The 25,024-nt window shown below is 39.7% G+C and overlaps 1 protein-coding gene across 12 annotated transcripts in view; it reads right to left on the minus strand.

The window, feature by feature from the left end:
* SYNE1 (spectrin repeat containing nuclear envelope protein 1) overlaps positions 1-25,024 on the minus strand; it is a 488,224-nt gene that overhangs the window by 136,600 nt on the left and 326,600 nt on the right. For 8 of the 12 annotated variants that reach the window (XM_075924456.1, XM_075924462.1, XM_075924460.1 and 5 more), the window contains 4 exons: positions 23,938-24,081; positions 18,827-19,021; positions 17,234-17,374; positions 452-619 (listed from right to left, as the gene is read on the minus strand). In XM_075924456.1, coding sequence (XP_075780571.1) covers positions 452-619; positions 17,234-17,374; positions 18,827-19,021; positions 23,938-24,081 — 648 coding nt within the window. The remainder of the gene's footprint in view (positions 1-451; positions 620-17,233; positions 17,375-18,826; positions 19,022-23,937; positions 24,082-25,024) is intronic. The other 4 variants (XM_075924455.1, XM_075924457.1, XM_075924463.1 and 1 more) reach the window with 4 other exon arrangements.

A 25,024-nucleotide genomic window follows, 5' to 3' on the forward strand; every position in this document is an offset into this window, starting at 1 on the left:
AATAATCATCTCATTTTTATCATATGCTCCCTGGCTGTTTGCTGTGCTCACCCATTGTTTTTCAGACTTAGAGTGTCTGTTCTTTGGGGTAGGTGCTGTCTTTGCATTACATGATTGTGCATTGCTTAGCAGACACTCAGCTGCAGGGTTCCCTTCAAGGTTTAGCCTCTGTTGTTCAGAAATCTATTTCCACACCACTAGTGAATCAGAAGTACCTGTACAAAACCTGCACTTGTGATTTCTCTTATTCCATCACTTCGTTCACTCTGGCCATAGCCTGCCTTCTTCATATACAAGCAGTGTGGTTTAATACCAGTGGAATTTGTGGGAAGTGGTGAGGAACATTAACATAGAGCTGCACCCTCCAAAATAAGTAAGTTGTTTGTATTTTATTCCTATTAAACCAACATGCCACAGATCAGTTTTGATACCTCTATGTTAAAGGACTTACCACATTCTTCAGTGTTTCCCAAGAACGTTGCAAATCATCCAGTTTTGCACTGGCAGCTGACTCTAAGCCTGGCTCGTAGAACTCCTGAGTGGATGAGGTGCTGGGCTGAATCTTGGCAGCTTCTGTCTGCAACTGTTCAGCAGATAAGGCTTGGTAATAAGCAATGTCCTACGAGCATGAAGCACAACATTGCACTTTCAAAACAAAAGATATCACCTCACAGTAATGATATTCCTTTAGTGGTTACTCCAGGGCACAACTCAATGGACATCTAAGACTGTGATTTGTCAGAATTAAGCAAACAAACAAAAAATAAACAAACAAACATACAGACATTAAAATGTGGAAGACAGTGGTATAAGTAAAACTACTGAAATATGATTGAGAGTCCCACCATGGTGGAAAAGGGAAAACTTGGGAGTGAAAGTGATGAGTCTATGTCTTATTATGTTTGACATAAAGACCAGGAAGGCCACTCAAGTCTGAAGAGAGTGGGAAAGCTTGGGGCTGAAGGGCCCAAGTAGGGTGATGGCAGACAAATCTGTGAGGGTACGTCTATACAGCAGGGCTAAGTTGAATTAAGCTACATAACTTCAGCTACATCAATTGTGTAGCTGAAGTCAAAATAGCTTAATTCAGCTTTTGGCGCTGACCACACTGCAGGAAGTTAGAAAAAGAACACTCTTCCTTCAACTTCCCTTGCTCCTCATGGAATAAGGGTTACCATGAGTCAAAGTAAAAAGTCCTCCAGTTTGACTTTATTTCTAAATAAAGGCTTGTAGTGTACACGCACATTATGTTATTTTGGAATAACATCATCATTCTGAAATAATGCTGCTGTGTAGACATAGCTCGATTGAATGAGATCACTCAAGAATAAGGGATAGAGATTGCAAAGAACATAGCCCCAAGGAACTATGACAGAAAGAGGGAGGTTGAGGAGAACTGATGAAGGGAGACTCTGAAGGAGTGAAAAGAGAGAGAGGAAAAGAATCAAACACAGAGATATGACAATTCAGGGAAGAGAGAGGTTTGAGGTCACTCATATGGTCATTTGTGTCCAATCATAGAGAATTAGGTACAAAAATTGCTTGCTCTTTCATAGGAGAAAAGAGTCAAATATTGTATATAGCTATGGAGAAAATATACAGTATTTACACTTAAGGGCTGGAAAGTGGCCATGGTGGGGAAAGGCTATTTGAAACAGATACAATTTACTAAACTTTAAGTTAGAGAGTCTGGAACTACTACCAGATACTGTCAAATTAGATCCAGATGCGGTGTTGTATAAAAAAAGAACCTAATAATAAATAATAATAATATTAATAAATGTTCTCATGAGTTTTAAAACAATTTCAGTGAGTCCCTGCTGCAGTGGTTGTAATTCAGGCTCTCCCCATCATGTGAGCATGTCTATTCCTTAACTTTGGGAAGCTGGGGCCCTGCCTGGAAAAATAAAACCAATCACAACTCCCCTGAAGCCATGCTATGCATTGTTAAATGTCAACCCACTTTAATTGTAACATTTATCACACCTTCCCCCAGCTAGTCCTTTGTGCTTTAAAGGGTATGAAGGACACTTTGTGAAATATGGTACTAAAGCATGCAGAGCAGATACCATAATTGGCTGTGAACAATGTTGAAAATGACAGATCAGTGTCTGAGCTAAGAGGTACAAAAATAAACAATGAGCAGAAATGGTGGAAATAAAACTGCTTTTAAAATACCTTTCAGTTTTAGTAACCTAAGGTGTCTCTAATAACATGGGTAAAGAATTCTTTTGAACTAGAAGGGATCACAACTGTCTTCTCTAATCAGCCGAAAATCCCATTCAATTTAATTGGCATTTTGACCGTCTTTAGAACAGGGATACAGGACAGGGTCCATGACTTCACCAAACATCTTTCATAGAACAGGGACTGCTTTTGATCTCAAGTATTATACCATAGTTCAGAAGCGGTATTACTCTGATTACGTTACTGGTACCAACTTCAGCAGAGTTAGTCCTGATTTACATCTATATAACCTAAGCCTGGATACAGGTGCATTATTTCACACGTCTTTTTCTAATGGTTAGCTCCAGTCCTTCAAAGAGCTCCACATTGATAGACTCCTGCATCTCTGTGGAATCCCACCTGAATTCAATGGGACTGCACTCAGGCACAAAGATCTGCCCCTGCAGAGCTCCTTGAGGGGTGAAACCCTTCGATTTCAAAGCAACAGCTTAATAAATATGCTTAAAAATCATTTAAAAAACAAATATGGGGCCATGCTGTACCTTCTATTAGCAAGCATTTAGGGAATTCAGTGGGGAATTCTGGTTAAATATGGACAGAACATAACCATGGTATTACATATTTTCAAAATATAAACAGTTCAGTTGTTTCGTTTAGTAAACAACAGCCTTTTTACAACTTTCTAACATAAACTTGGCATGTGTTAGTAATAGTTCCAATGATGCAACTGAATGTAATGGTTATCAGTCCACGTGCTGTATAAATCTGGAAGTGCTCCTAGCTACTCCATGACTTTCTGAACAACAGTCTTTTGTTTTAGTATGATTCTGCAGTCCTCTACGGCACTGTGCAAGTCTGTAAGGACTAGGCCATTAGATCAAATATGGGGGGGAGGGGAAGGTCAGGAATTTCCTCAGATGTATTCATCATTCAAATATATTAGACATTTTCTTCCAAAAACGTTTTGTGGTATTACTTATTCATGAAGAAATGTTCTGCTAGAATATTATACTCAATATGCCACATTTACTCAGTGTTGCTCAGTTGTTACAGGCCATGTTACTCCTGAGGGAATTCTGCCCCAGATTTAAACATTCTGTAAGGAGTATTTTAAAATTCTGCAAAATTCTTCTTATTTTAGTTGTCAAAATAACACAATTTAATTACCAAATTCAATTATTTTATAACTATTTTTTTCAAAATACCTGGCAGCAAGTACGTCTGTAACAATACAGACAACAAAAAGGATCCAGGAAATGTTTTGTTGACAAATAGTTTCCTTATTAGGCATATTAGCACATCGATATAGCTCCACAATAAGCAAGAGGAACAGAGTCTTGCATACATGCCCAGCCCAGCCCCCTGATCAAGGTGTGATCTTGATGGGTTGATCCCACTGTGGAGGGCCTTAGTGTGGGTGAAATCTAGATGTGAGGAGACAAGGTTCTGTGTGGGGAAATCTGGAGATGGGGGACTTTGTGAGGGGTCCATGTGTATGTACGAGGGATCTGGATGACCAAGAGTTCACTGGGGGGAGGAGCTTCCCCATGCAAGGAGAATGGGACTTGGTATGGAGAATCCAGGTGAAGGTGGTTGAGGCTCTAAACGCTGCGAGGATCTGGGTGCAGGGGCTTAACAGGAGGCTCAGGGTTCTGAGGTAGCGGGGTTTGGTGGGTGAGGTCTGGGAGCTGCCGGTTGGGGCTGGGGGTATGGGATTCAGGTGAAGGAGCTCAGTGGGGTTGTTCAGGGCCAAGGGGGTGGAGTAGGAACGGGTGGAGGTTTGAGTGCAGGGATCTCAGCAGGGGATGGAGCTTGGTAAGGGGTCTGGTTGTGGGGAAGTCTGGATGCATAGAGGGTGGGCAGATGCAGGGCAGCTCCCCTTGTAGTAAGTATATCCTTCCCCTGCAATTGAGAATCTATGGGGGCAGGAAGCAGAGGGCTGTGGAACTTCCTGCGTCAGTGAGAGGTTCCCCAGGGTGGCTCTGCTATGGCTCCAGAAGTGTCCTGTGTAAAGGGAAAAGAAGTCCTGGCCCTTGGCATCTGTCATGGCTCCTTCCCCACTCTGGCACAATAAATGCGTAAGTGGGGGCCCGCAAAAGTACCCCAAAACCTTATCTTTCCAGGCTTTGGTAACCCCCCCACCCAAATCTTAACAACCTGGATTTTGAGGATAAAGACTCCGCTGCCACCACCCACGTAATAATAAAGAAACCAGGGAGAGACTACTTGGGAAATCTCATCCCCTAAAGTAAAACCAGGACACAAAAATTAACCAATACCAGGTAAATAAAAGAGAAGAGAAAGAACTTTTATTATCACCACAATCTTCCTGTTGCAAGCATCATGACTTGATGGAAAAGTCACAAGGTAATACTCATGGTCGGGGAATTGGTGTCTGACTCCCTCAGTAGTTGAAGAAAAACTCCCCAGGACAAAGGCGGGAGAAACTAAACATTTCTTTGTCCTAGTTTGAAATTCCTACCTACATTCCTATCAGCCAGCTCTACCTGCGTTAGGTATATCAACACCTTAGTCCCCAGGCTGCTGGCTAACCCTCCTGAACATGACAGCAGCCCAGTCAGAATTAACAGTTGGAGCTCAGGGCATGTTAGGAGCTACAGGCTGGGGATTGCCCATCCCTGCCCCTCCCCAGCTCTGAGTATAACATTACAGCAAGAGAGGGAAAGAGAGAGCCCAGCCCTGCAGTGTTTATGTCTTGCCTGCTGATCCCAATGTCCAAACCAGATGCACACCTCCCCACCATTGCTGTGGAGGGGCACATGAGTCAATGGTTCTTCAGGGAAAGAGTAAAATTTGCTGTGAATATTAATTCTGTGCTTGTACAATGGTGCAGAATTCCTGCAGAAGTATCAGATCTGTGCCTCTGAAACATGCTAGAAAAACAGTGATTCAAATGTTTGCAAAGAGTTATAGTACAGAGAACATGAATAGCTGAGCCAAAGTCACTTCAAAATAACTGGGATTCTGAGTTTGCCACCCATGCTGGGTAATACTGTATTCTATAAGTAGTTATTGTATATCCTTTCCTATCAGGAAGTTGAGATCTGTCCAGCTAAGGTAGGCCTCCATCTCTATAACCTCACTTTTCTAAATGAATTTATCCTCAGAACACCTTCTGATGTAGAAAATATTAACCCATTTACAGATGAGGAACAAAGTTACCATGTGATTAGCTCAGAGTCACAAAGGCTGCCTGGGATGGAGCAAATACTTGAACTCAGGTTTTCTACAACTCAGGCTAGTATCCTAACCACTAGACCTTCCATTTGATCTGTATTCCCTTAACAACTGACCTATTTCTGAGAATTTTTATTGATGGGTTCCAGAACCAAGGCTTTGCTTTTAAAAATAAGGAAGATTGGTGAAGGAAAACTGAACTGAACCAGTTCCTGTCCCCTTTTCAGTAATTTTTGTGTTCACAGTGAAGCAGATGCCATTGTCAGCTCTTGCTAGGGACAGAGGCTGGAAGGAAGGAGAGAAAGATTTAAGCAGATTAATCTTGGCAATGTTTTCCTGTTAATGTATTTTTGGTGTGTTTTATATAGAATTATTTTTTCCCTTCACAGGGATGAAAGTCTAACACCACCTCTTTTTTTCTCTTATGGAAGTTCTCTAAAAGCAAGAAAAGCTCTTAAACTTAATTATGTTTGTCTCCTCTTATTTAAGGCAGAGGAAATGTTTTGGTTTCATAAGGTATCTGAAAAGGGATGTTACTGCTGTTGTCCAAATTCCATGGGGAAGAGGGAGGTACTGAAAGTTTGTTAAAGTCTTAGACAGGGAGAGAAAATATTAACTCTGGTGCTGGAATTATAAGACAAGATGTGTGTCTTATAAGATTCTGGTGCTGGAATTATAAGACAAGATTGGGTGTGATCAATACTTGACCTTTCTCAGTTCAAACACTGCCCAGATACAACCAAAAAAAATTGCACCAAAGGAAAAAAAATCTTTGGATAAAGAATAAGCTTGAGAACTTCAAGCCAAAAGGGTTTTCTGTAATTGTTTTCTCATTCATAAGTGCAGTGCCCGGTAGCATGCTGTGATATATGGTCTGTGTCTATCACAAACAAAAGACTGATTCAAGTAAGATTCTCTTTATGTTTAAAACTCACAAAATATTAGGATGCACTCCCATGAATTGTGGCGTGCCTTGAATCAAATGTTGAGCCTCCTCTCTTCCCACTTGCTTCAGTGGGAGTTGAGCATTCACAGAAATAGACCTATGAGGAACAAACTATTTGCTTAATTTCCTTATGTTTCAAAATAAATTGCATTAAGTGATTGCTATCTATTGCAGAAACATTGTACACCACAAGAACTTTTAAAATCCTTTGCAGTTCTAGAAATTATGTTTATACCCATATTTAGTATTCTTGGTATTGTTCTCATTGAGTCTTTTATTTCTTTAGAGCATAATGGCTGCTGTATTTAATAAGCATCTGATTTTTTTTAAATGTACAAGTTTCAATTTATCACAATGCTAGGTTTTGGGTCTTTTTTTAGTATTTATAGCATTTCTATTGTTATGCTCATGATCTGTGATATAAAGAACAGCAGAAGACAGCACAAATCTAGCGATGAACCGCAGCTGACTTAACCAGTTCAAGTGTACCCCAGTTCTTTAATATAATGAAATATATCTGTAGGTATAGTGCAAGGTGTCAATGAAAAGCTCATGACTCACTGCTTATTAACAACTTGGTGTAATTTAGGTGCAAGCAACTGCTACCAAATTATGGATATATACTGAAATTATAATTCTTAAAATGTGTTTGCCATCCAAACTGAATTTACTCCAGCCTAGGAAAAATGTGGCTTCCCCTCCTGCAAGTCACAGCCATAATATTTTAAAAGACAATGAGAATGTATTTATATGACATGTAAACAGATACATCAAGCTAACGAGCAGCGGAGGCAAACCTCACATTTTCAAGGCAGAGGAGGAGACTGAAAATCACATGTCTAATGTTCATTTAGTGGAAGTGGAGGGGGAAGGACCTAAAAATGTGCATTTTAGCTGACACCTCTGGCAGAAAGAAACAGCAGGAAACTTCCTTCAAGATAGACTCCACTCTGCCAACATTGTAGCTGGATATAGACTTTCATCTGTAGGTATTCTTCAAATGAATTCATTTCAAAAGATTCACTATACTATAAAAGAGAGTTGCCAAGAAATCCCAAGTTATCTCTCATCTAAGAAGACAGATGTATCAGCCATTTGACTTTGGAAGCTAGATCCTGATCCAGTAGTTTGATGAGCCATCTTAAAGGAAATGTGAGATGAGGATTTTACCGAGAACCAAGTCTCACTTTTTAAGTTTTAGTTATTTTAAAAAGTTTTATCTTTATTTCTTGTGTAACCATTTTGACTTTAACACTTATATTTATACTCATTTAAATATATCTCCTCTTAATTAAATACATTTGTTTTTATTTTAATCTAAACCAGTCAAGTGCTTTGTTTAAACTGAAATGCTTGGTAACTCCTGTAAAGAGTAACAAATTCTTGAATATTGATTTTTCTAGGAACAACAAACCTTAATGTTTCTCTGTTCTAGGAAGGAGCTGAACATTTCAAAACACATTTTGGGGTAAATCTGGGGCTAGTGAGAAGTGTGGAGGGATCTTATCACTTGTTAACTTACCATGGACTCCACCAACCATGGTTAAGTCCATGGTGTTGCAGGCAGAATCCAAAGCATTGGATGAGCGCTGCATAATATATAGACATAAAGTGAATGCTTTTTTTAAAAAAAAGTAGAGCAGTAAACTACATTTTATTTGATTTTTGTAGTGTATACAGTAACACAGCGAATATAGATTACGTTAGCTAAAGCATACAATTTTCAATGCAATGATTACACTGAAATAACTACTGGATATACTTAAAAAAAGCAGCCAACAGCAGCTTAATTATCATCATGCTTGTTGCTGACTGCAGATATCCCAGGCAGAAAGCCTGGACTGCACTCTAGAACTAGATATGATCTTGTTTGTATTTTCCCCAGTTATGGTTGGGCCCTTTCAAGGGTAAAAAATACCCCTTATTTAAAAAAAAGTCCATGGAGTGTAATAGAGATAAAACCAAGGAAACTTTACAAAAACTAAAGTGGCATCTATAGAAATTATTCCAAACATTTATAAGAATGAACAAAGAATTATTTCTTCTCAATGAAATATCCTATAGAACGGGGTGGCCAACCCATTATAGGCAAAGAGCCAAAATACTAGTGGACGCAGCACCAAGAGCCAAGGGGAAAAAGCTGTCGAGCAACAACAACAACAACAACAATAATAATAATTAATAATAATAAAGCCCCAGCCACCATGTTTGGTCAAGCCAAAAAAAAAACAAAAACAAAAAAAGATGGGATGCTACCCCTTTAAATGAAAACTTTTTGGCCACATCAGGCTCCCGTCAGCTGGCGCCATCTTGCTGGCACCATTTTGCTTGGTCAGATGGCTCCCTTGCACCTGGAGAGCACAGGGACCTTTGTAGGGGCACAGGGCAGCTTCACGAGCCATGGGGGGCGCTTAGCGAGCCGCACTTTCTGGAATCTCTAGAAGTGTGCTACATACTAGGAGCTCAAATTCAGGGTGTGACCGAGAGTCTTCCAAAACTGGTCAAACTTTCGGATCACTACCCCTTCCTGTTTCTCCATGTAGGAACTAATGATACGGCCAAGAATGACCTTGAGCGAGTCACTACAGACTATGTAGTGCTGGGAAGAAGGATCAAGGAATTTGAAGTACAAGTAGCATTCTCATCCATCCTCCCTCTTGAAGGAAAAGGTCCAGGTAGGGATTGTCGAATCATAGAAGTAAATGCGTGGTTGCGCAGGTGGTGTCAGAGAGAAGACTTTGGTTTCTTCAACCCTGGGACTCTGTTCTGGGTACAAGGATTGCTCGGAAGAGATGGGATCCATCTAAACAAGAGAGGAAAGAGCATCTTCGCGGGCTGGCTTGCAAACCTAGTGAGGAGGGCTTTAAACTAGGTTCACAGCAGGACAGTGATCAAAGCCCTGAGGTAAGTGGGGAAGTCAGATATTGGGAAGAAACACAAGGAGGAAGAAGTAACAAAGGAGGATGCCTGATTTGAATGGAGAAGGTAGGGCAATCAACTAGTTATCTAAGGTGTTTGTACATGCATGCAAGAAGCCTGGGAATCAAACAGGAAGAATTAGAAGCCCTAGCCCAGTAAAAGTACTATGATTTGATTAGAATAATGGAGACTTGGTGGCATGACCCACATGACTGGAGCACTGTCATGGACGGGTATAAACTGCTCAGAAAGAACAGGCGGGGGAGAAAAGGAAGAGGAGTTGCACTGTATGTAAGAGAGCAGTATGGTTGCTCAGAACTCCAGCATATGGAGGGAGAAAAGCCTGTCAAGAGTCTATGGGTTAAGTTAGAGGTGGAAGCAACAGGGGTGATGTTGTGATTGGTGTCTGCTACAGATCACCGGATCAGGTGGATGAGGCAGACGAGGCTTTCTTCAGACATCTAAGAGAAGCTTCCAGATCACAGGCCCTGGTTCTCATGGAGGACTTTAATCACTCTGACTTCTATTGGGAGACCAATACAGCAGTACACAGATAATCCAGGTAGTTTTTGGAGAATGTTGGGGATAACTTCTTGGTAAAAGTGCTGAAGGAACTGACCAGCGGCCATGCGCAGCTTCACTTTATGCTCATGAACACAGAAGAATTAGTAAGGGAAGTAGATGTGGGTGGCAACCTGGGAAGCAGTGATCATTAGATAGCAGATTTCAGGATCCTGACCAAAGGAAGAAAGGGGAGCAGCAAAATACACACCCTGGAATTTAGAAAAGCAGACTTTGACTCCCTTAGAAAACTGATGGGCAGGATCCCCTGGGATGCTAACATGAAGGGGAAAGGAGTCCAGAAGAGCTGGCAGTATTTTAAAGAAGCTATTAAAGGCACAGGAAGAAACCATCCCTATACGCAGTAAGAAAAGCAAATATAGTAGGCGACCAGATTGGCTTACTGGGGAAATCCTTGGTGAGCTTAAACACAAAAAGGAAGCTTACAAGAAATGGAAACTCGGACAGATGACTGAGGAAGAGTATAAATATATTGCTCAAGAATGCAGGGGAGTAGAAAGGTTTCTACAGGCACCTTAGCAATAAGAGGGTGATCAGGGAGGATGTGGGGCCCTTACTGGAAGAGGGAGGTAATCCAGTGACAGATGCTGTGGGAAAAGCTGAAGTACTCAATGCTTTCTTTGCCTCTCTTCACAGACAAGATCAGCTCCCAGACTATGACACTAAGCAATGCAGTATGGGAAGGAGGTGGGCAGCCCTCGGTAGAGAAAGAACAGATTAAGAACCAATTAGAAAAGCTAGACATACACAAATCCATGGGTCCGGATTTAATGCACATGACGGTACTGAGGGAGCTGTAAAATGTCATTGCAGAGCCTTTGGCCATTATCTTTGAAAATTCATGGAGATCAGGAGAAATCCCGGACAATTGGAAAAAGGCATACGTAGTACCCATCTTTAAAAAAGGGAAGAAGGACAATCCAGGGACTATAGACCAGTCAGCCTTACCTCAGTCCCCAGAAAAATCATGCAGGGGATCCTCAAGGAATCCATTTTGAAACAGTTGGAGGAGGGGAAAGTGATCAGGAATATCAACATGGATTCATCAAGGGCAAGTCATGCCTGACCAATCTGATTAGCTTCTATGATGAGGTAACAGGCTCTGTGGATATGGGAAAGTCAGTGATATACCTTGACTTTAGCAAACCTTTTGAAATGGTCTCCAACAATATTCTTGCCAGCAAGTTAAGGAAACATGGATTGGATAAATGGACTGCAATATGGATAGACTTTTGGGCCCAACAGGTAGTGATTAACGGCTCGATGTCAGGTTGGCAGTTGGTTTCTAGCAGAGTGCCCCAAGGATCGATTCTAGGGCTGGTTTTGTTCAACATCTTTATTAATGACCTGGATGAGGGGATTGATTGTACCCTCAGTAAGTTTGTGGGGAGAGGCAGATATGCTGGAGGGCAGGGATAGGGTCTAGAGTGACTTAGACAGATTGGAGGATTGGGCCAAAAGAAATTTGATGAGATTCAACAAGGACAAGTGTCGAGTCCTGCACTTGGGATGGAAGAATCCCAAGCATTGTTACAGGCTGGAGACCGAATGGCTAAGTAGCAGTTTGGCAGAAAAGGACCTGGGGATTACAGTGGATGAGAAGCTGGATATGCATCAACAGTGTGCCCTTGTAGCCAAGAAGGCAAATGGAATATTAGGTTGCATTAGGAGGAACATTGCAATCAGATCTAGAAAAGTGATTATTCCCCTTTATTCAGCTCTGGTGAGGCCACATCTGGAGTAGTGTGTTCAGTTCTAGGCCCCCCACTATAGAAAGGATGTGGACGCACTGGAAAGGGTCCAGTGGAGGGCAACCAAAATGATTAGGGAACTTGAGCTCAAGACCTATGAGGAGAGACTGAGGGATTTGGGCTTAGTTAGTCTGCAGAAGAGAAGAGTGAGTGGGGATTTGATAGCTGCCTTCAATTTCCTGAAGGGAGGTTCCAAAGAGGATGGAGAGAGGCTGTTCTCAGTAGTGACAGATGGCAGAACAATGAGCAATGGTCTCAAGTTACAGTGGGGGAGGTTTACGTTGGATATTAGGAAAAACTAATTTCACTGGGAGGTTGGTGAAGCACTGGAATGGGTTACCAAGGGAGGTGGTGGAATCTCTATCCCTAGAGGTTTTTAAATCTCAGCTTGACAAAGCCCTGGCTGGGTTGATTTAGTTGGGATTGGTCCTGCTTTGGGTAGGGAGCTGGACTTATTGACCTTCTGAGAGCTCTTCTAAGCTTCCTGTCTTTCATTTCCCTCGTTTTGTACCAGCCACAACTGCATAATATTCCCTCCATATACTTGGGCGTAAATTATCCCCAAAAAACTGGCTGACTGACCAGATAAGGGAGGGTGTACTATACCATTCTAAGTGGTAGCACAACAGGCCAACTCCCTCCTTGCTGGTTGTAGGAAAGACATTATTCTTCTCCTGAAATAGATTTCCTGACATAGGAACAATGTACCCAGTGTTCATTGATTCTGTTAGAGTGTACCAGCTCCATACTGGCCACAGTTAGGAGCAGTAATTAACTACCACCAGTTAGGAGAGCAGCTCTAGAGGGTAATCCTAGATCAGTGTATCTTAAACGTTTAGATACCATGGACCAAACTAGCTGCATTTCTAATCTGTTTTAAGGAGATCTCAGGGACTCAGTTCATTGACTGGTGGATGAGAAACACTGCCCGAGATGATTGCTGCAGTGACATGCTCCTACCCAGTCTCCTCAATTGAAAAGGATTCCATCTTTAAACAGAAAAATCCTGGATGTTTTCCAAATGCACTGAAAAAGATCTGTCTCTCATTGAGCTATTGCTTAAACCTTATTTAACTAACTAGGAAATAACACTTAAACTTGTAGGTGAGAGACCTTAATATTGATGTAAAAATATTAATGTCATCATTAAATTTGCCTGTGCTTTTAGTGGTGCATATGATGGTTGAAGAAAAAAATGCTTCCCCTGAAATTTTTTGTTCATCAAATTATTTAAAAAAATAAATATTTAAGCTAATCAAAGAAATTTGGAGATGCTTCCAACTTAGCTTCTAAGGACAAGCAAATGTCAAGGAGGATAAACATGGCTTTGCAGCTAAGAAGATTTTATTACCCTAAGGGTGTTTATGCAAACTCAGAAAAAAGCATGCGTAGTTAAATATTTTATACCTTTTTATTTCTTAAATGTTAAATAGCAAACACTTCTGTTAAATGCATATGTTAGTAAATTCAAAGCTTCTAATATTATTTCTATAAAAATGGGAAAAAATTGATGTTGTGATGTGGAATCTAAGAACTTTGCTAAACTAAATTTCTAATGCAGGAAGTCATTTAAGTACAGAATGGGAATTAATTAATACTGGCAGCGTATGAGAAATCTCTTCCCCAAGTTTGGAAGACAGAATAATTTCTTTAAAAATGTTATAAAAGATTCAACTTTTAAACTATTTTAAAATAAAGACTTTGTAAGAGATGTTTTAATTTTTAAAAGGCTATTTTGAGAATTAAAGCTTTGTATATGAAAGAACAGGAGTGTTTGGAATTTTACAAAACAACATTTAATTTCCCGTCAAAACATAATAAATTCAAAAGAATCAGTCAGTAAATTAAGTTATTTGACACCTCTCCACCACAAGAAGAATAAAGGCAATTGAAGAAATGTTGTATATTCATTAGACAGACTGCATACTCAGGAACTGAAGGTGTCACCTAAGCCATCTCCAAAGGCAATGGAGCCAGTGAAAGGCTGACAGCATCCAGCTCTGCATCTAAACAATCCACAAAGAATTCATCTGATGAAGTGGGATTTACCCATGAAAGCTTATGCCCTAATAAATCTGTTTGGGTACGTCTACACTTGACCCCTACTTCGAGGTAGGGAGGCAAATGAAGTCGTTCAAAGTTGCAAATCAAGCGCGGGTCGGTATGTTGGAAATTGACTAGCCCGAATTAACGCGCCGTGTGTAGACACGGTACTCTGAGGGAAAACCCCGTACTTCAAATTAACTGTACTCCTCATTGCAGGAGGAGTACAGTTAATTCGAAGTATGGGGTTTTCCCTCGGAGTACCGCATCTTCACTTGCCACGTTAATTCGGGCTAGTCAATTTCCAACATGGCGACCAGAGGCGACTATGCTAATCAAGCGTGGGATATTTAAATCCCGTGCTTGATTTGCAACTTCCGTCGCCTTCATTTGCCTCCCTACCTTGAAGTAGGGGGCAAGTGTAGAGGTACCCATAGAGTCTAAGGGCATATTTACACTAATAACACCCTTTATTTCGAACTAACAAGGCGAGCGTCCACTCTACCAAGTCTGTCATTTTGAAATAATGGGCTTGTTATTTCAAAATAATAATTCCTGTTTTTGAAGAAGAATAAGCTTATTTTGAAATAATTATTTTGGGAGTTATTTTTTCAAAGTAACTTATTTTGAAATGACCTGATAGTGTAGACATAGCTTAAGATGCCACAGGACTCCTCATTGTTAATCCAGAAACAGATGTGTTTTCCTATCATTTCATTAAAATAGGAAGGAGAAGGGTATAAAATAAGTGAGCACCACAGGCACACACTCTGTACTACCCTGCATTAACAGCAAACGCTCCACAATTCATTCCACCTACCTTTTTCTAGCAAACTGCCACAAACAGGAAAGAAAAACAGAATATTCAAGAAGAAACTAACTCAAGGAAAATCTTCTTGGGACCTGAACATGTATGGTGAGAAAAAGTTAACTAAGTTATAGCCAAGGGGTTAGATTTAAGCTCTTTTTATGATTTTATTGGGATCTGAAATTGTTGTTGTAATGTAAAGTATTAGCAGTTTCTCCTGTTAATCACTGCTTAGTTAGACCATGTACTCCTGAGCAGAAACAGGGGCTAAGCCATGGTAAACTGAAAAATAATGATGAACTTAAAAAACAACAAATGGTCTCGTAGCACTTTATAGACTAACAAAACATGTAGATGTATGATACATGATACATCTACATGTTTTGTTAGTCTATAAATGCTGCCAGACTATTTATTCTTTTTTAAGTTTATCCTGTACAGACTAACTCGGATATCCCCTGAAGCTTCTGAAAAATAATGGAGTTTAATTGGATTTAAATTTCTTAATATTTACAATTGGCCTGTCTCTTTTTCTTTCTCTAATAATAATATAGCCATGATTAATAATTGTGATTAATTATTTCCCTTGGTCTTTATCATGTTGTCCTTGGTAATACGTTAAAGAACCTCCGCAAATAAAATAATGGGAGCCCCATCCAAGAGCTAGCAGTAAGAGAACAGTCAGAGTTGGCTATAATTTCATGTTTCCTCTGAACTAATTATTTCTAACAGTTTTAAAAAGAAAATTACATGGTTTCCAGCAACTAAAATTACTCCTTTTTACCCCATAGTGATGCTCTGAAAGATTTAAGCCTTATCTACATGGTATATATCAATAATATACACTAGAGAGATGGAAATTCCAGTGCACACTAGCAGTATCCTCACAGATCAAGAATGCACACTAGAATTTATGCCTCACTAGTGTGGACAAGGCCTTTGAACTGTTCTGTAAAAGCCTATGTTTCTTTCCTGGAATTCCTGCTCACAGTTTCAAGGATGCAGCAGACCACAGCCTCCCAGGGACACTGCTCTCTTAGCATATTACTCGAATTTAAAAATCTGTACCTGTAAAGTTTTGCATTGTCTGTAAATAATTTTACTTACTTTTAAGTACCAGAATTGCTGAACTTAGGCATCTTTTTTCCTTGTAAATTCCTAGACATGTGCTATGATCTGAACTAGCTTGGTTATTTAGCACTTATTTAAGTTATAATCTCACATGAATAGGAAGCTAAGCATTTTGTAAGTAATATACTTGATTGTGGAACTTTTCCTCTTTTACTACTTAGAACTAAGAATGTTAAGTATTCTGTAATTCACTAATCAAATAAACGATGCATTTTTGCATCGACTATTTGATTAGTCGAGAGGGCAGCACTGCACAGCTGAAGCCAGGTTCCATGCGGCTCTGCTCCTTTGAAACACCGCCGTGCTGTTTCAAAGCAGCAGCACCACACACCTATGGCGCTGGGTTGGGGGGAAGGAATGACTAGTCGACTATCTTGTCAACTATCCAATAAGCATTAGAAATGAAGAAAAAATAATCAGACATTAAAGTTAATGGAATTGAGACTACTCATGTGCACTACATATATACATCTATGTATATGATACCGAAAACACAAACAATAAGCAGACTACCTATGAAAACTGGCGTGTACACAAGCTCACATGATTACAAGAAGTCTTATTTCTGCTCTGAGTTTACATATGTGGTCCCAGTGATTTCATGGGGTATGTCTACACTACCCCCCTAGTTCGAACTAGGGGGGTAATGTATGCATACGGAACTTGCTAATGAAGCCCGGGATTTGAATTTCCCGGGCTTCATTAGCATAAAGCCGGCGCCGCCATTTTTAAAAGCCGGCTTGTTCGAACCCCGTGGCGCGCGGCTACACGCGGCACGGGCTAGATAGTTCGAACTAGCTAGCCATTCCGAACTATCTGTACGCCTCGTGGAACGAGGTGTACAGATAGTTCGGAATGGCTAGCTAGTTCGAACTATCTAGCCCGTGCCGCGTGTAGCCGCGCGGCACGGGGTTCGAACAAGCCGGCTTTTAAAAATGGCGGCGCCGGCTTTATGCTAATGAAGCCCGGGAAATTCAAATCCCGGGCTTCATTAGCAAGTTCGGTATGTATACATTACCCCGCTAGTTCGAACTAGCGGGGTAGTGTAGACATACCCATGGAGTTTGTACTGTTATCATTGAAAACAGAATTTAGTCCAAAGGTTGGAATGAACATAATAAGTCCAATAGTAAGTATACCACAGCGGACAGCTGAATATCTGAACCAATGGAAAACACTAAACTATGATGTTAGTTGGACAATGACACAAGGCAGACAGACACACAAACAATGGAATGTTTCATCACGTGAGGTAAAAAATTGTGTTCTCTCAGATGCAGGATGCCATCGAGTATACTATTTTGAAAAAAAAACATGTTATAAATGCAACAGAGATACTAATGAATTAGAAAAACTGTAAAGCTCACTCAGAAATTGTATAAAAATAACCAACTTATTGAATCAGTTTTTGCAAATGATGAAGGTACCAAAGTGATATGCTTTACGCTTCTAGTGTAGTATTAGTAACTTTTATGTATTCAAAAACCAGGTCCCAATTATGCTTGATGATAAGTCTCAATTTACGAGATGGAACCTTGAAGTTGTGTGCTCAACTTGAAAGAAAATCAGCTCAAATTTTCTGAAGTAGGAACCAACTACAAAGTACACAGAATGGGACCATGCATCTTTCCAAAGATGACAACTGAATGAATGCCAAAAGGCAGGTACCTGGTTAACAGAAGCATCTGTATTAGCCACAGGTGAAGGAGAGCGACAGGCAGGTGGAGAAGAAATCTCACTGTTGGTTCCCTCCTCCCCAGACTCCTCAGTGACAGGTGAGAGTAGTGTGTGACAGCGACCAGCAGTCATCTGTCACAGAAAAGCAACCCCAAAGGACAGGAAGAAGATCATTCAATTACCTCAGTAAATAGGTGCATTACATGTAGACCAAAACAAGAAAATTAACACAATGTTGGAATTGTCAAGACACAGTTTAAGGACTGCTGCTTCCTCCAAGCCCCTTAGAGTTGTTATATTAACAGTTCAGGAAAGCGACAGACAAGCAGTGATAGTAATGCTGACATTTTGTTACTGAGATGTTGGCCATCTCCTACCACTAGGGAATTTTAAATTTAAACGACAACACATCAAAAATAAGTTAGAGAGTAATACAAAATGCATTAGAAGAAGTTATTGAAAGCCACAGAATAATGCTGCTGATAGCCAGAACTACTGTCCTCAATACTTTACTTTTCAGGCCTAGTTAAATGATGACGGGATGAATGTTGAAGAGCAGAATTGGATGCAGATTAATAAAGCCACAATACACTATAATAGTAACATCTCATGTTTCTTTTGCTAAGGTTTCTATATTATAGGGACAAATCCTGAAGTCTTCACTTCATTGGCATGTCTACACAGCAGGGCCCAAGCTGAGATAAGCTACACAACTTGAGGTATGTCAACTGTGTAGCTTAAGTCGAAATAGCTTATTTTGGCTTTTGGCGCTATCTACACAGCAGAAAGTCCGAGAAAGAGCACTTGTCCTCCAACTTCCCTTACTCCTTGTAAAATGAGAGTTACAGGAATCAGAGTAAGAAGTCCACCAGCTTGACATTATTTTGACATTATGTCGAAATAACTGCTTATAGTGTAGATGCGGACTACGTTATTTTGGAATAATGTCAGTCAATAACGCTTCCGTGTAGACATAGCCATCGTTACTCAGTCCTTCCTCAGACAGAACTCCTACTGACATCAATAGGAGCTACATTTGCATACAGACTGAGCAAAATAAAGTAAGAACTCTAGTACGAATATATTTATTCAGCCTTTATATATGAATACAATAGCAAGGCTATAATAATAACAATGTCAATTAGTCCAATACATTTAATGAAAAATGTTTTTCAAAAAAATCTAGGATACAAAAACATGCTGTAGAATATGTTTGATTCTGCCCCTCCCCCCTTTTGTGATTCAATTCGATGCATTTTCAGTTTGTTATACTACATTGAGAAAACAACCCAGGACACATCCTGAAAGCTAAGAGTGAGCTTTAAATATTTTTACCCCCTTTAAAAGCCTGATTTCTGTTATCCTCATAAACAACTTCGTTCCTTATCTGTTGGCTTAGAAAGCTGATGTGACAGAAATATACTAATAGGAACCTGTAGTTCATTCTATATCTGCGACACCCCAAAACATGTCAGTAAAACAAAGCACACAACGTGCATTGTGGCAATTGGCTGCATGGTAGCATTTGAACAGCACAAAAGAGAGCAGCACCTAATGAACAGTAATAACAAATTCAATTCTTACCATAACCACAGAGGGATGAACTGGGTGTGTTGGGAGGAGCTCTGAGTCCAGCTCCTCCATTCCTTCTGAAAGTCCTTCCACTTCGGTCACTGTCAACAGCATAGTGGCATGCTTGGCTTTCATTGTTAGCATCTTGCACTTGGAATTCAAAGAGGCTATTTGCTCCTGGTATCCTTTAATCTTCTGTGCTAGTTCCTAAGGAAACATTTTTTTTATTCAGTGGGTAAGATGCAGAATATACAGGCCACAAAACTAATAGCTATTCAGCTTCCGTTATGTAGGCAGGCTGCCTCTCCGAGGCCAGCCAATAAAAATCACAGTTCTGTGTCTCAAGCCCCAACATTAGCAGCAGCACACGCTGAAAGGCAGGATGTGACTGTGGAACAGAACAAGTCAGGCAAGCATCTCACTGCACAGCTAAGCCACAAAGGAGCAAACTATGCAGTGAAACCGGAAAAGAACTGTGAAAGCCACATCTCTGTGAGACTGGCAGAAGTGAAGAATGTGTCACACTCATATACAATTCCTAAACTGCAGCAAATTCTATACACTTCATCTTACACCGGAGGAAAGGGGAAGCTCTCTCTCTTTTCTTCCTATTACTAAACCAAAAAGAAAATCTCCAGATGGTGCATACCATGGAAATGAGGTCATGTGATGAATGGAACTGTAAAAAAATGCAGTACTCAGCTTTCAGCAGTCTGAATACACTGAGCAGCAGAAACAGATAAACATAGTGGGTTAGTAAGGTAAATACATGCCGGATCACTCCTATTTATAACATTTTTGCAGAGAGGGTGGAGTGGATATATTTTGTGTTCTATATGCAATTTAATAGAAATAATGCATGTTTATTTTTCATTGAATTAAAAAAAAACTTCAGTTACAGACCTGAGCAATACTGGGTACACTGGGTATTTACAAATAAGACTACAATTTAGTCACAGGTAATTTTAGTAAAAGTCATGGACAGGTCATGGGCAATAAACAAAAATTCACAGGCCACTGACCTACCATGACTTTTACTAAAAGTACCCCTGATTAAATCTTAGGTGCTAAGGGGGGGTCCGAGATGCTGCAGGTGCTGAGGGAAGGAGCCTCCATGACCCCTCTGCTACTACTCTAAAGATGGAGGAGGCAGCAGGGGGACCCACTGCTGATCTGGACATATTGCTTGGGTGGCGCTGCGGTCAGCCACACTGGCCATGACAGAAGTAACAGAGGTCCTGGAAAGTCATGTAATCTGTGACTTTTATGAAAAACTCAGAGCCTTATTTATAAAGCATAAGTGTCAGTCCTCTTAATATTTCAGAGCTATTAAATACAGTGGAAATCTATTCCATTTACTTCTGGTGTTGCCCAGGAGAGCCTTCTCTTCAGCAGTACTTGTTCTGTGCACATTAATGACAATTAAATATTGAACAGCTGCTGCAAAGCCTAACAAGCAAAATATTCAGCAATTAACATATATTGAAAAAATGAAGTAGATAAGTTATGGCAGCCTCAGGACAGCTTGGCTTTTGACTCTGCAGGTTATGTAAACATCTATTAAACTAATTACTCAACATCTCACTGGAAAACTTCCAGACTGGTGAAATACCGTGTTATAAACTGACATTTCCTATTACTTAGAGTGAGCACCTTTCTGATCTGAAATAGCTTTTGACTTGTGCTTTCCTCCCTATACTCTTTTCACTTTCAGATATCAACAACCAAAATGATTCTCCAGCTTCACCAGGAGGCTAAGCAAAAGCTTCTAGTGTGAAGCAAGTGGATTTGGAATAATCAGATCAGACTCTAACTCTAATGACTAATAGTCCTTTAACAGTTAATTCCTCCCTTTGCTCTGATACTAAATTGTGTGCTACCTCCACCCCAATTTAGGAACTGTCCCAGGAGATGAACAGAAAGTCCATTAACAATTCTATCCACTGGGCTTTAGTTGTTTAACTCCATTAATATTACTATAATTCATTAATATTTGTACAGTTAATACTTCCCACATTGATTGTAATACATATTTTAGTTGAGAGGGGTATGTTATGTAAAGTAGAATCTCAGAATTATGAACTGACTGTCAACCACCCTCTCATTTGGAACTGGAAGAACAAAATTAGGCAGCAACAGAGATTTTTAAAAAACCCACTCTTAATACAGCGTAGTTATAGTGTTAAATATAAACTATTAAAAATGAAGCAAAATGCAAATTTTTGATAAGGTAAGAAAAACGTTTTAGTGCGTGTTTCATTTAAATTGAAACGTCAAAATGCAGCATTTTTCTTCTTCATAGTAAAGTTTCAAAGTTGTATTAAGTCAATGTTCAGCTGTAGATTTTGGAAAGAAAAACCATGATGCTTTCATCAGAGTTATAAACATTTGAGAGTTATGAACAACCTCTATTCTAGAGGTGTTTGTAACTCTGACATTTTACAGACAAAACAGGCCTAAACTGAGATTCAGAAAAAATTACAGGTTTAAAAAAGAAATAGGCAGGCGGCTTGTACAGAGTGCACATAGAAGGGTCCAATTTTTTTTTCTGGTCATCATTTTGTGGGAGCTCAGTTTTTTCAGTCACTATTTCACAATGTAAATCAAAGTTATTTTTATGGGTGTGATTCAATTAACTGCATGTTGTACCTGGTCTGCATGCCCAAGTTTGATTTTTCAGTAAGACAACTGCTTACATCAAAACATCATGATATTTATACTAGAAATATCCTTCAATAAAGTTTTGTCACCACACTGCAATGCAACATGATAATGCTGTGAATGATTAGGCTGTATTGTAATCTCACAATTGCGTGGACATCTAATGAGTGAAGACACACCTAATATCCTGCTAACTACTGTACTGCCCATCAACATCATAATGCTCCTAGACCCATCAGATTAGGTGGCCATGATATAACGTGGTAGCCCAGAGAAGTAGACTTCTGTAAATATATTTATTATATAGAAAAATACTCTGTGTAACTTATGTACAGGACTACCAAAAGATCTCTGTGATGAGAGAGTACGGCTATGTCTAGACTGCAAGCCTCTTTCGAAAGAGCCTCTTTTGAAAGAGAGCGTCTAGACTGCACGTTGAACTTTCGAAAAAGCGGCTTGCTTTTTCGAAAGAAAGCATCCAGTAAGTCTGGATGCTCTCTTTCGAAGAAGCCCTATTTACATTGAAGAACGCCTTCTTTCGAAAGAGGAACTTTCGAAAGAAGGCGTTCTTCCTCGTGAAATGAGGTTTACCGCCATCGAAAGAAAAGCCGCGTTCTTTCGATTTAATTTCGAAAGAACGTGGCTTGAGTCTGGACGCAGGGGAAGTTTTTTCGGAAAAAGGCTACTTTTCCCGAAAAAACCCCTGAGTCTGGACACAGCCTACTAGCTTTCTTCTTTCCATCTTATCTTTGTATTTAAACAGAGGTACTGTGTGCCCTAGTAAACTTCACACACATGGACTACAACTGTGAAGTCAGGTAAACTGTAATTTTTCTTTCCATTTATGCATTGCAATCTGCATCTTGCACACCTGATTAAAAATAAAAGGTATAATTATACAATGATCCTGTACATCTTGTTTACTATATCATGTACTCTGCTGCAAAACTTCTTTAAATAAATATAAATGCAGAAATGTGGCATCATCAGTTTCTCTTTAAATACATTCCTTTGAGATTTTTCAAACATTATACTAAAGAGCGAAACTCCATTTTATTCTACTTTGCATCATGTGAGATTGATCCACCCTACCTTCACTACCACCCAAACTCTGAATAAATGGGGATTTGGGCAGAGGATAGATTATACCTCCCAAAAATTTGGGGCACCTTGCAGGCCTGAACCAAAGCCCTTTGACATGCAGTGGTTCAAATAAGAGGGCTTCTCTATGCTCCTCTAAAAAGATTCCCAGGTTCTCTATTCATACATGTGTGATTCTAGTGAATCCTGTGCTTGCCTCATTCTTAACAGCTCCCTCTGAACTGAATCGGATCCATCTATGGAGACATTATTAGGAATGCCTTTCAGCACAACAGCATAAAGCATTTGTTTCAAATAGCTTCTTTTGCATTTTACTAAACAGCAGAAAATTAACTAAGCAGTATTTGAGTACTTCAGAGATAATCAACAAACTGCGAAAGGCAAATTTAACTTTTCTTCCAAAACTAAAGCATAGTGCCATCTAGTGTCAAAAACTATGAAAAAGTGAGACCACTACCAATTTAGTCATCTAATGCTGGTTCTCAACCGTGGGCCATATGGAAAAAACGGAACATTAGGTAAATTAAGTACCCTTTTTTTCCAACAGCGGCTATGAGGGGGGACACAAAGGTAAATGAGACTCAGAAGAGGGCCATGAGCAAAAAAAGGTTGAGAAACACTGACTAATGCATGGCATTCCAAAGCATGAAGATCTTGGGATTCCAAAGTCAGTGTGTTGGCATGAAGCCTTCACACAGATTGTCCTGTCCTTGTATGATCATCTGAGATCCATGGATTTGAGATATGGACATGAAGCTCATTCTTCAGAGGCAAAACTCTACTCCCCTGACAGAATAACTTGGAAAGGGCCTTTCAAGATAATATTTGCAGAGTTTTCTTCCTCTAGAATTGTCTAATGTGGGCTTTACCTTAGGAGGGATGAACCTACCCCTTGCTTTTGCTGTCTGTTTTCAGGCACAGCTCTCAGTGATGAGAACTTCAGGTATGGGCCCAAGATCATTTAGTGACAGTTATCTTCCTGTTCATATTCAGCATGGTGTAACCATACGATGCAAAGAGTTCCCAATAAAATATTCTGAAGCGCCACTTAGAATGATTGCATTATGGGCTCTGTGTCTTTCAGCATTTGGTAGCTCCTTGGTGATTTAATAGATTACTATGCTTTCTCAAGCATAAAGAAAAAAATACTATGCTTTCTACATGCTAAAGAAAAAAAATACTTGGAACTGTGGTATTAACAGGAATTTGCTATGTGTATGTGAAGTATAAATCCTTCTGCTAAGCTATTCTTTCTGAACCTCTAAAAACTGCTCTGTGACTTAAAGAGAACTTAAGTTGACCAAGAGATCTCTCCAACTAATTAACTCAGAGCCTGGACAGTTGAATCTCTGCTGCATTACCTCATGGCGTGAAATCTGGGCCTGCAGCTCCTGGATGTTAGCGGTTGCAACAGGTTTGTCTTGGATCTCACGGTGGGCACCCTCTATCATTTGGTGTAAATGCTTCATCTCTTGTTCATATTGTTCATACTGTACCAGTGCTTCCTAGAGAGAGAAGATACAGTAGATGTAAAAAATAAAAATAGAATACTATTCATTCAGTTACACTATCCTCTCCCTAAGCACATATAAAATTGCTAAAAAAGCCAGCTATACAAAAAAACCCAAGACATAAACGGAAAACAGAACACATAACTGACTAGAATAAAGTCTTCTGCTTACTCACCTCAAACATGGTTATACTCAGAAATGTGATTGGAAAGCTCCACATTACTTTTTTTTTTAGAAAACACTTTGATATTAAATTGTCTTATTTTAAAATGTATGCACAAAGGTAAATGAGACTCAGAAGAGGGCCATGAGCAAAAAAAGGTTGAGAAACACTGACTAATGCATGGCATTCCAAAGCATGAAGATCTTGGGATTCCAAAGTCAGTGTGTTTGGGACCTGAAGAAAAACTTGCTTCCTTCCCATCTGCATTAGACTTTAGCAGATAGGTTTGCTCATAATATATACAGTTATCTTTTATCTTGTATTATATGTATTGTAGTTGAAGATAGTACTGCAAAGCATCGGCTATTTGATTTTGGCTACAAAGTAAATATATAATACTGCTTACATAGGGAGTCAACATGCCAATTGAGAATGGGCCACTTAATCACATGTTATAAATGTCTTAACTTAACAGAAGAGTTGATAGTCCAGGGGTTAAATTAGAATGGCTGGCTTTATTTCCAGGTCTGTCACTATCTTGCTACATGAATTGGAGTGTTACTTTACCTCTCTGTGTCCCAGTACAACCATCAATAATATGGCTTTGATGCTATTTATCTAATAGTGAGAATTAAATGTTTGTAATGCCTACAAAACCCTTTGGCACCATATATAATGGTGTTTATTATGGCTATTGCAACCTTTTGTCAGCTACATTTATAATGAAAGCTAATTTAATTTGAAAACATAAACTTCACTCAGTAAGACTTACTG

The sequence above is a fragment of the Pelodiscus sinensis genome, chromosome 3 (assembly GCF_049634645.1).
Source record: "Pelodiscus sinensis isolate JC-2024 chromosome 3, ASM4963464v1, whole genome shotgun sequence".
Taxonomy (NCBI): domain Eukaryota; kingdom Metazoa; phylum Chordata; order Testudines; family Trionychidae; genus Pelodiscus; species Pelodiscus sinensis.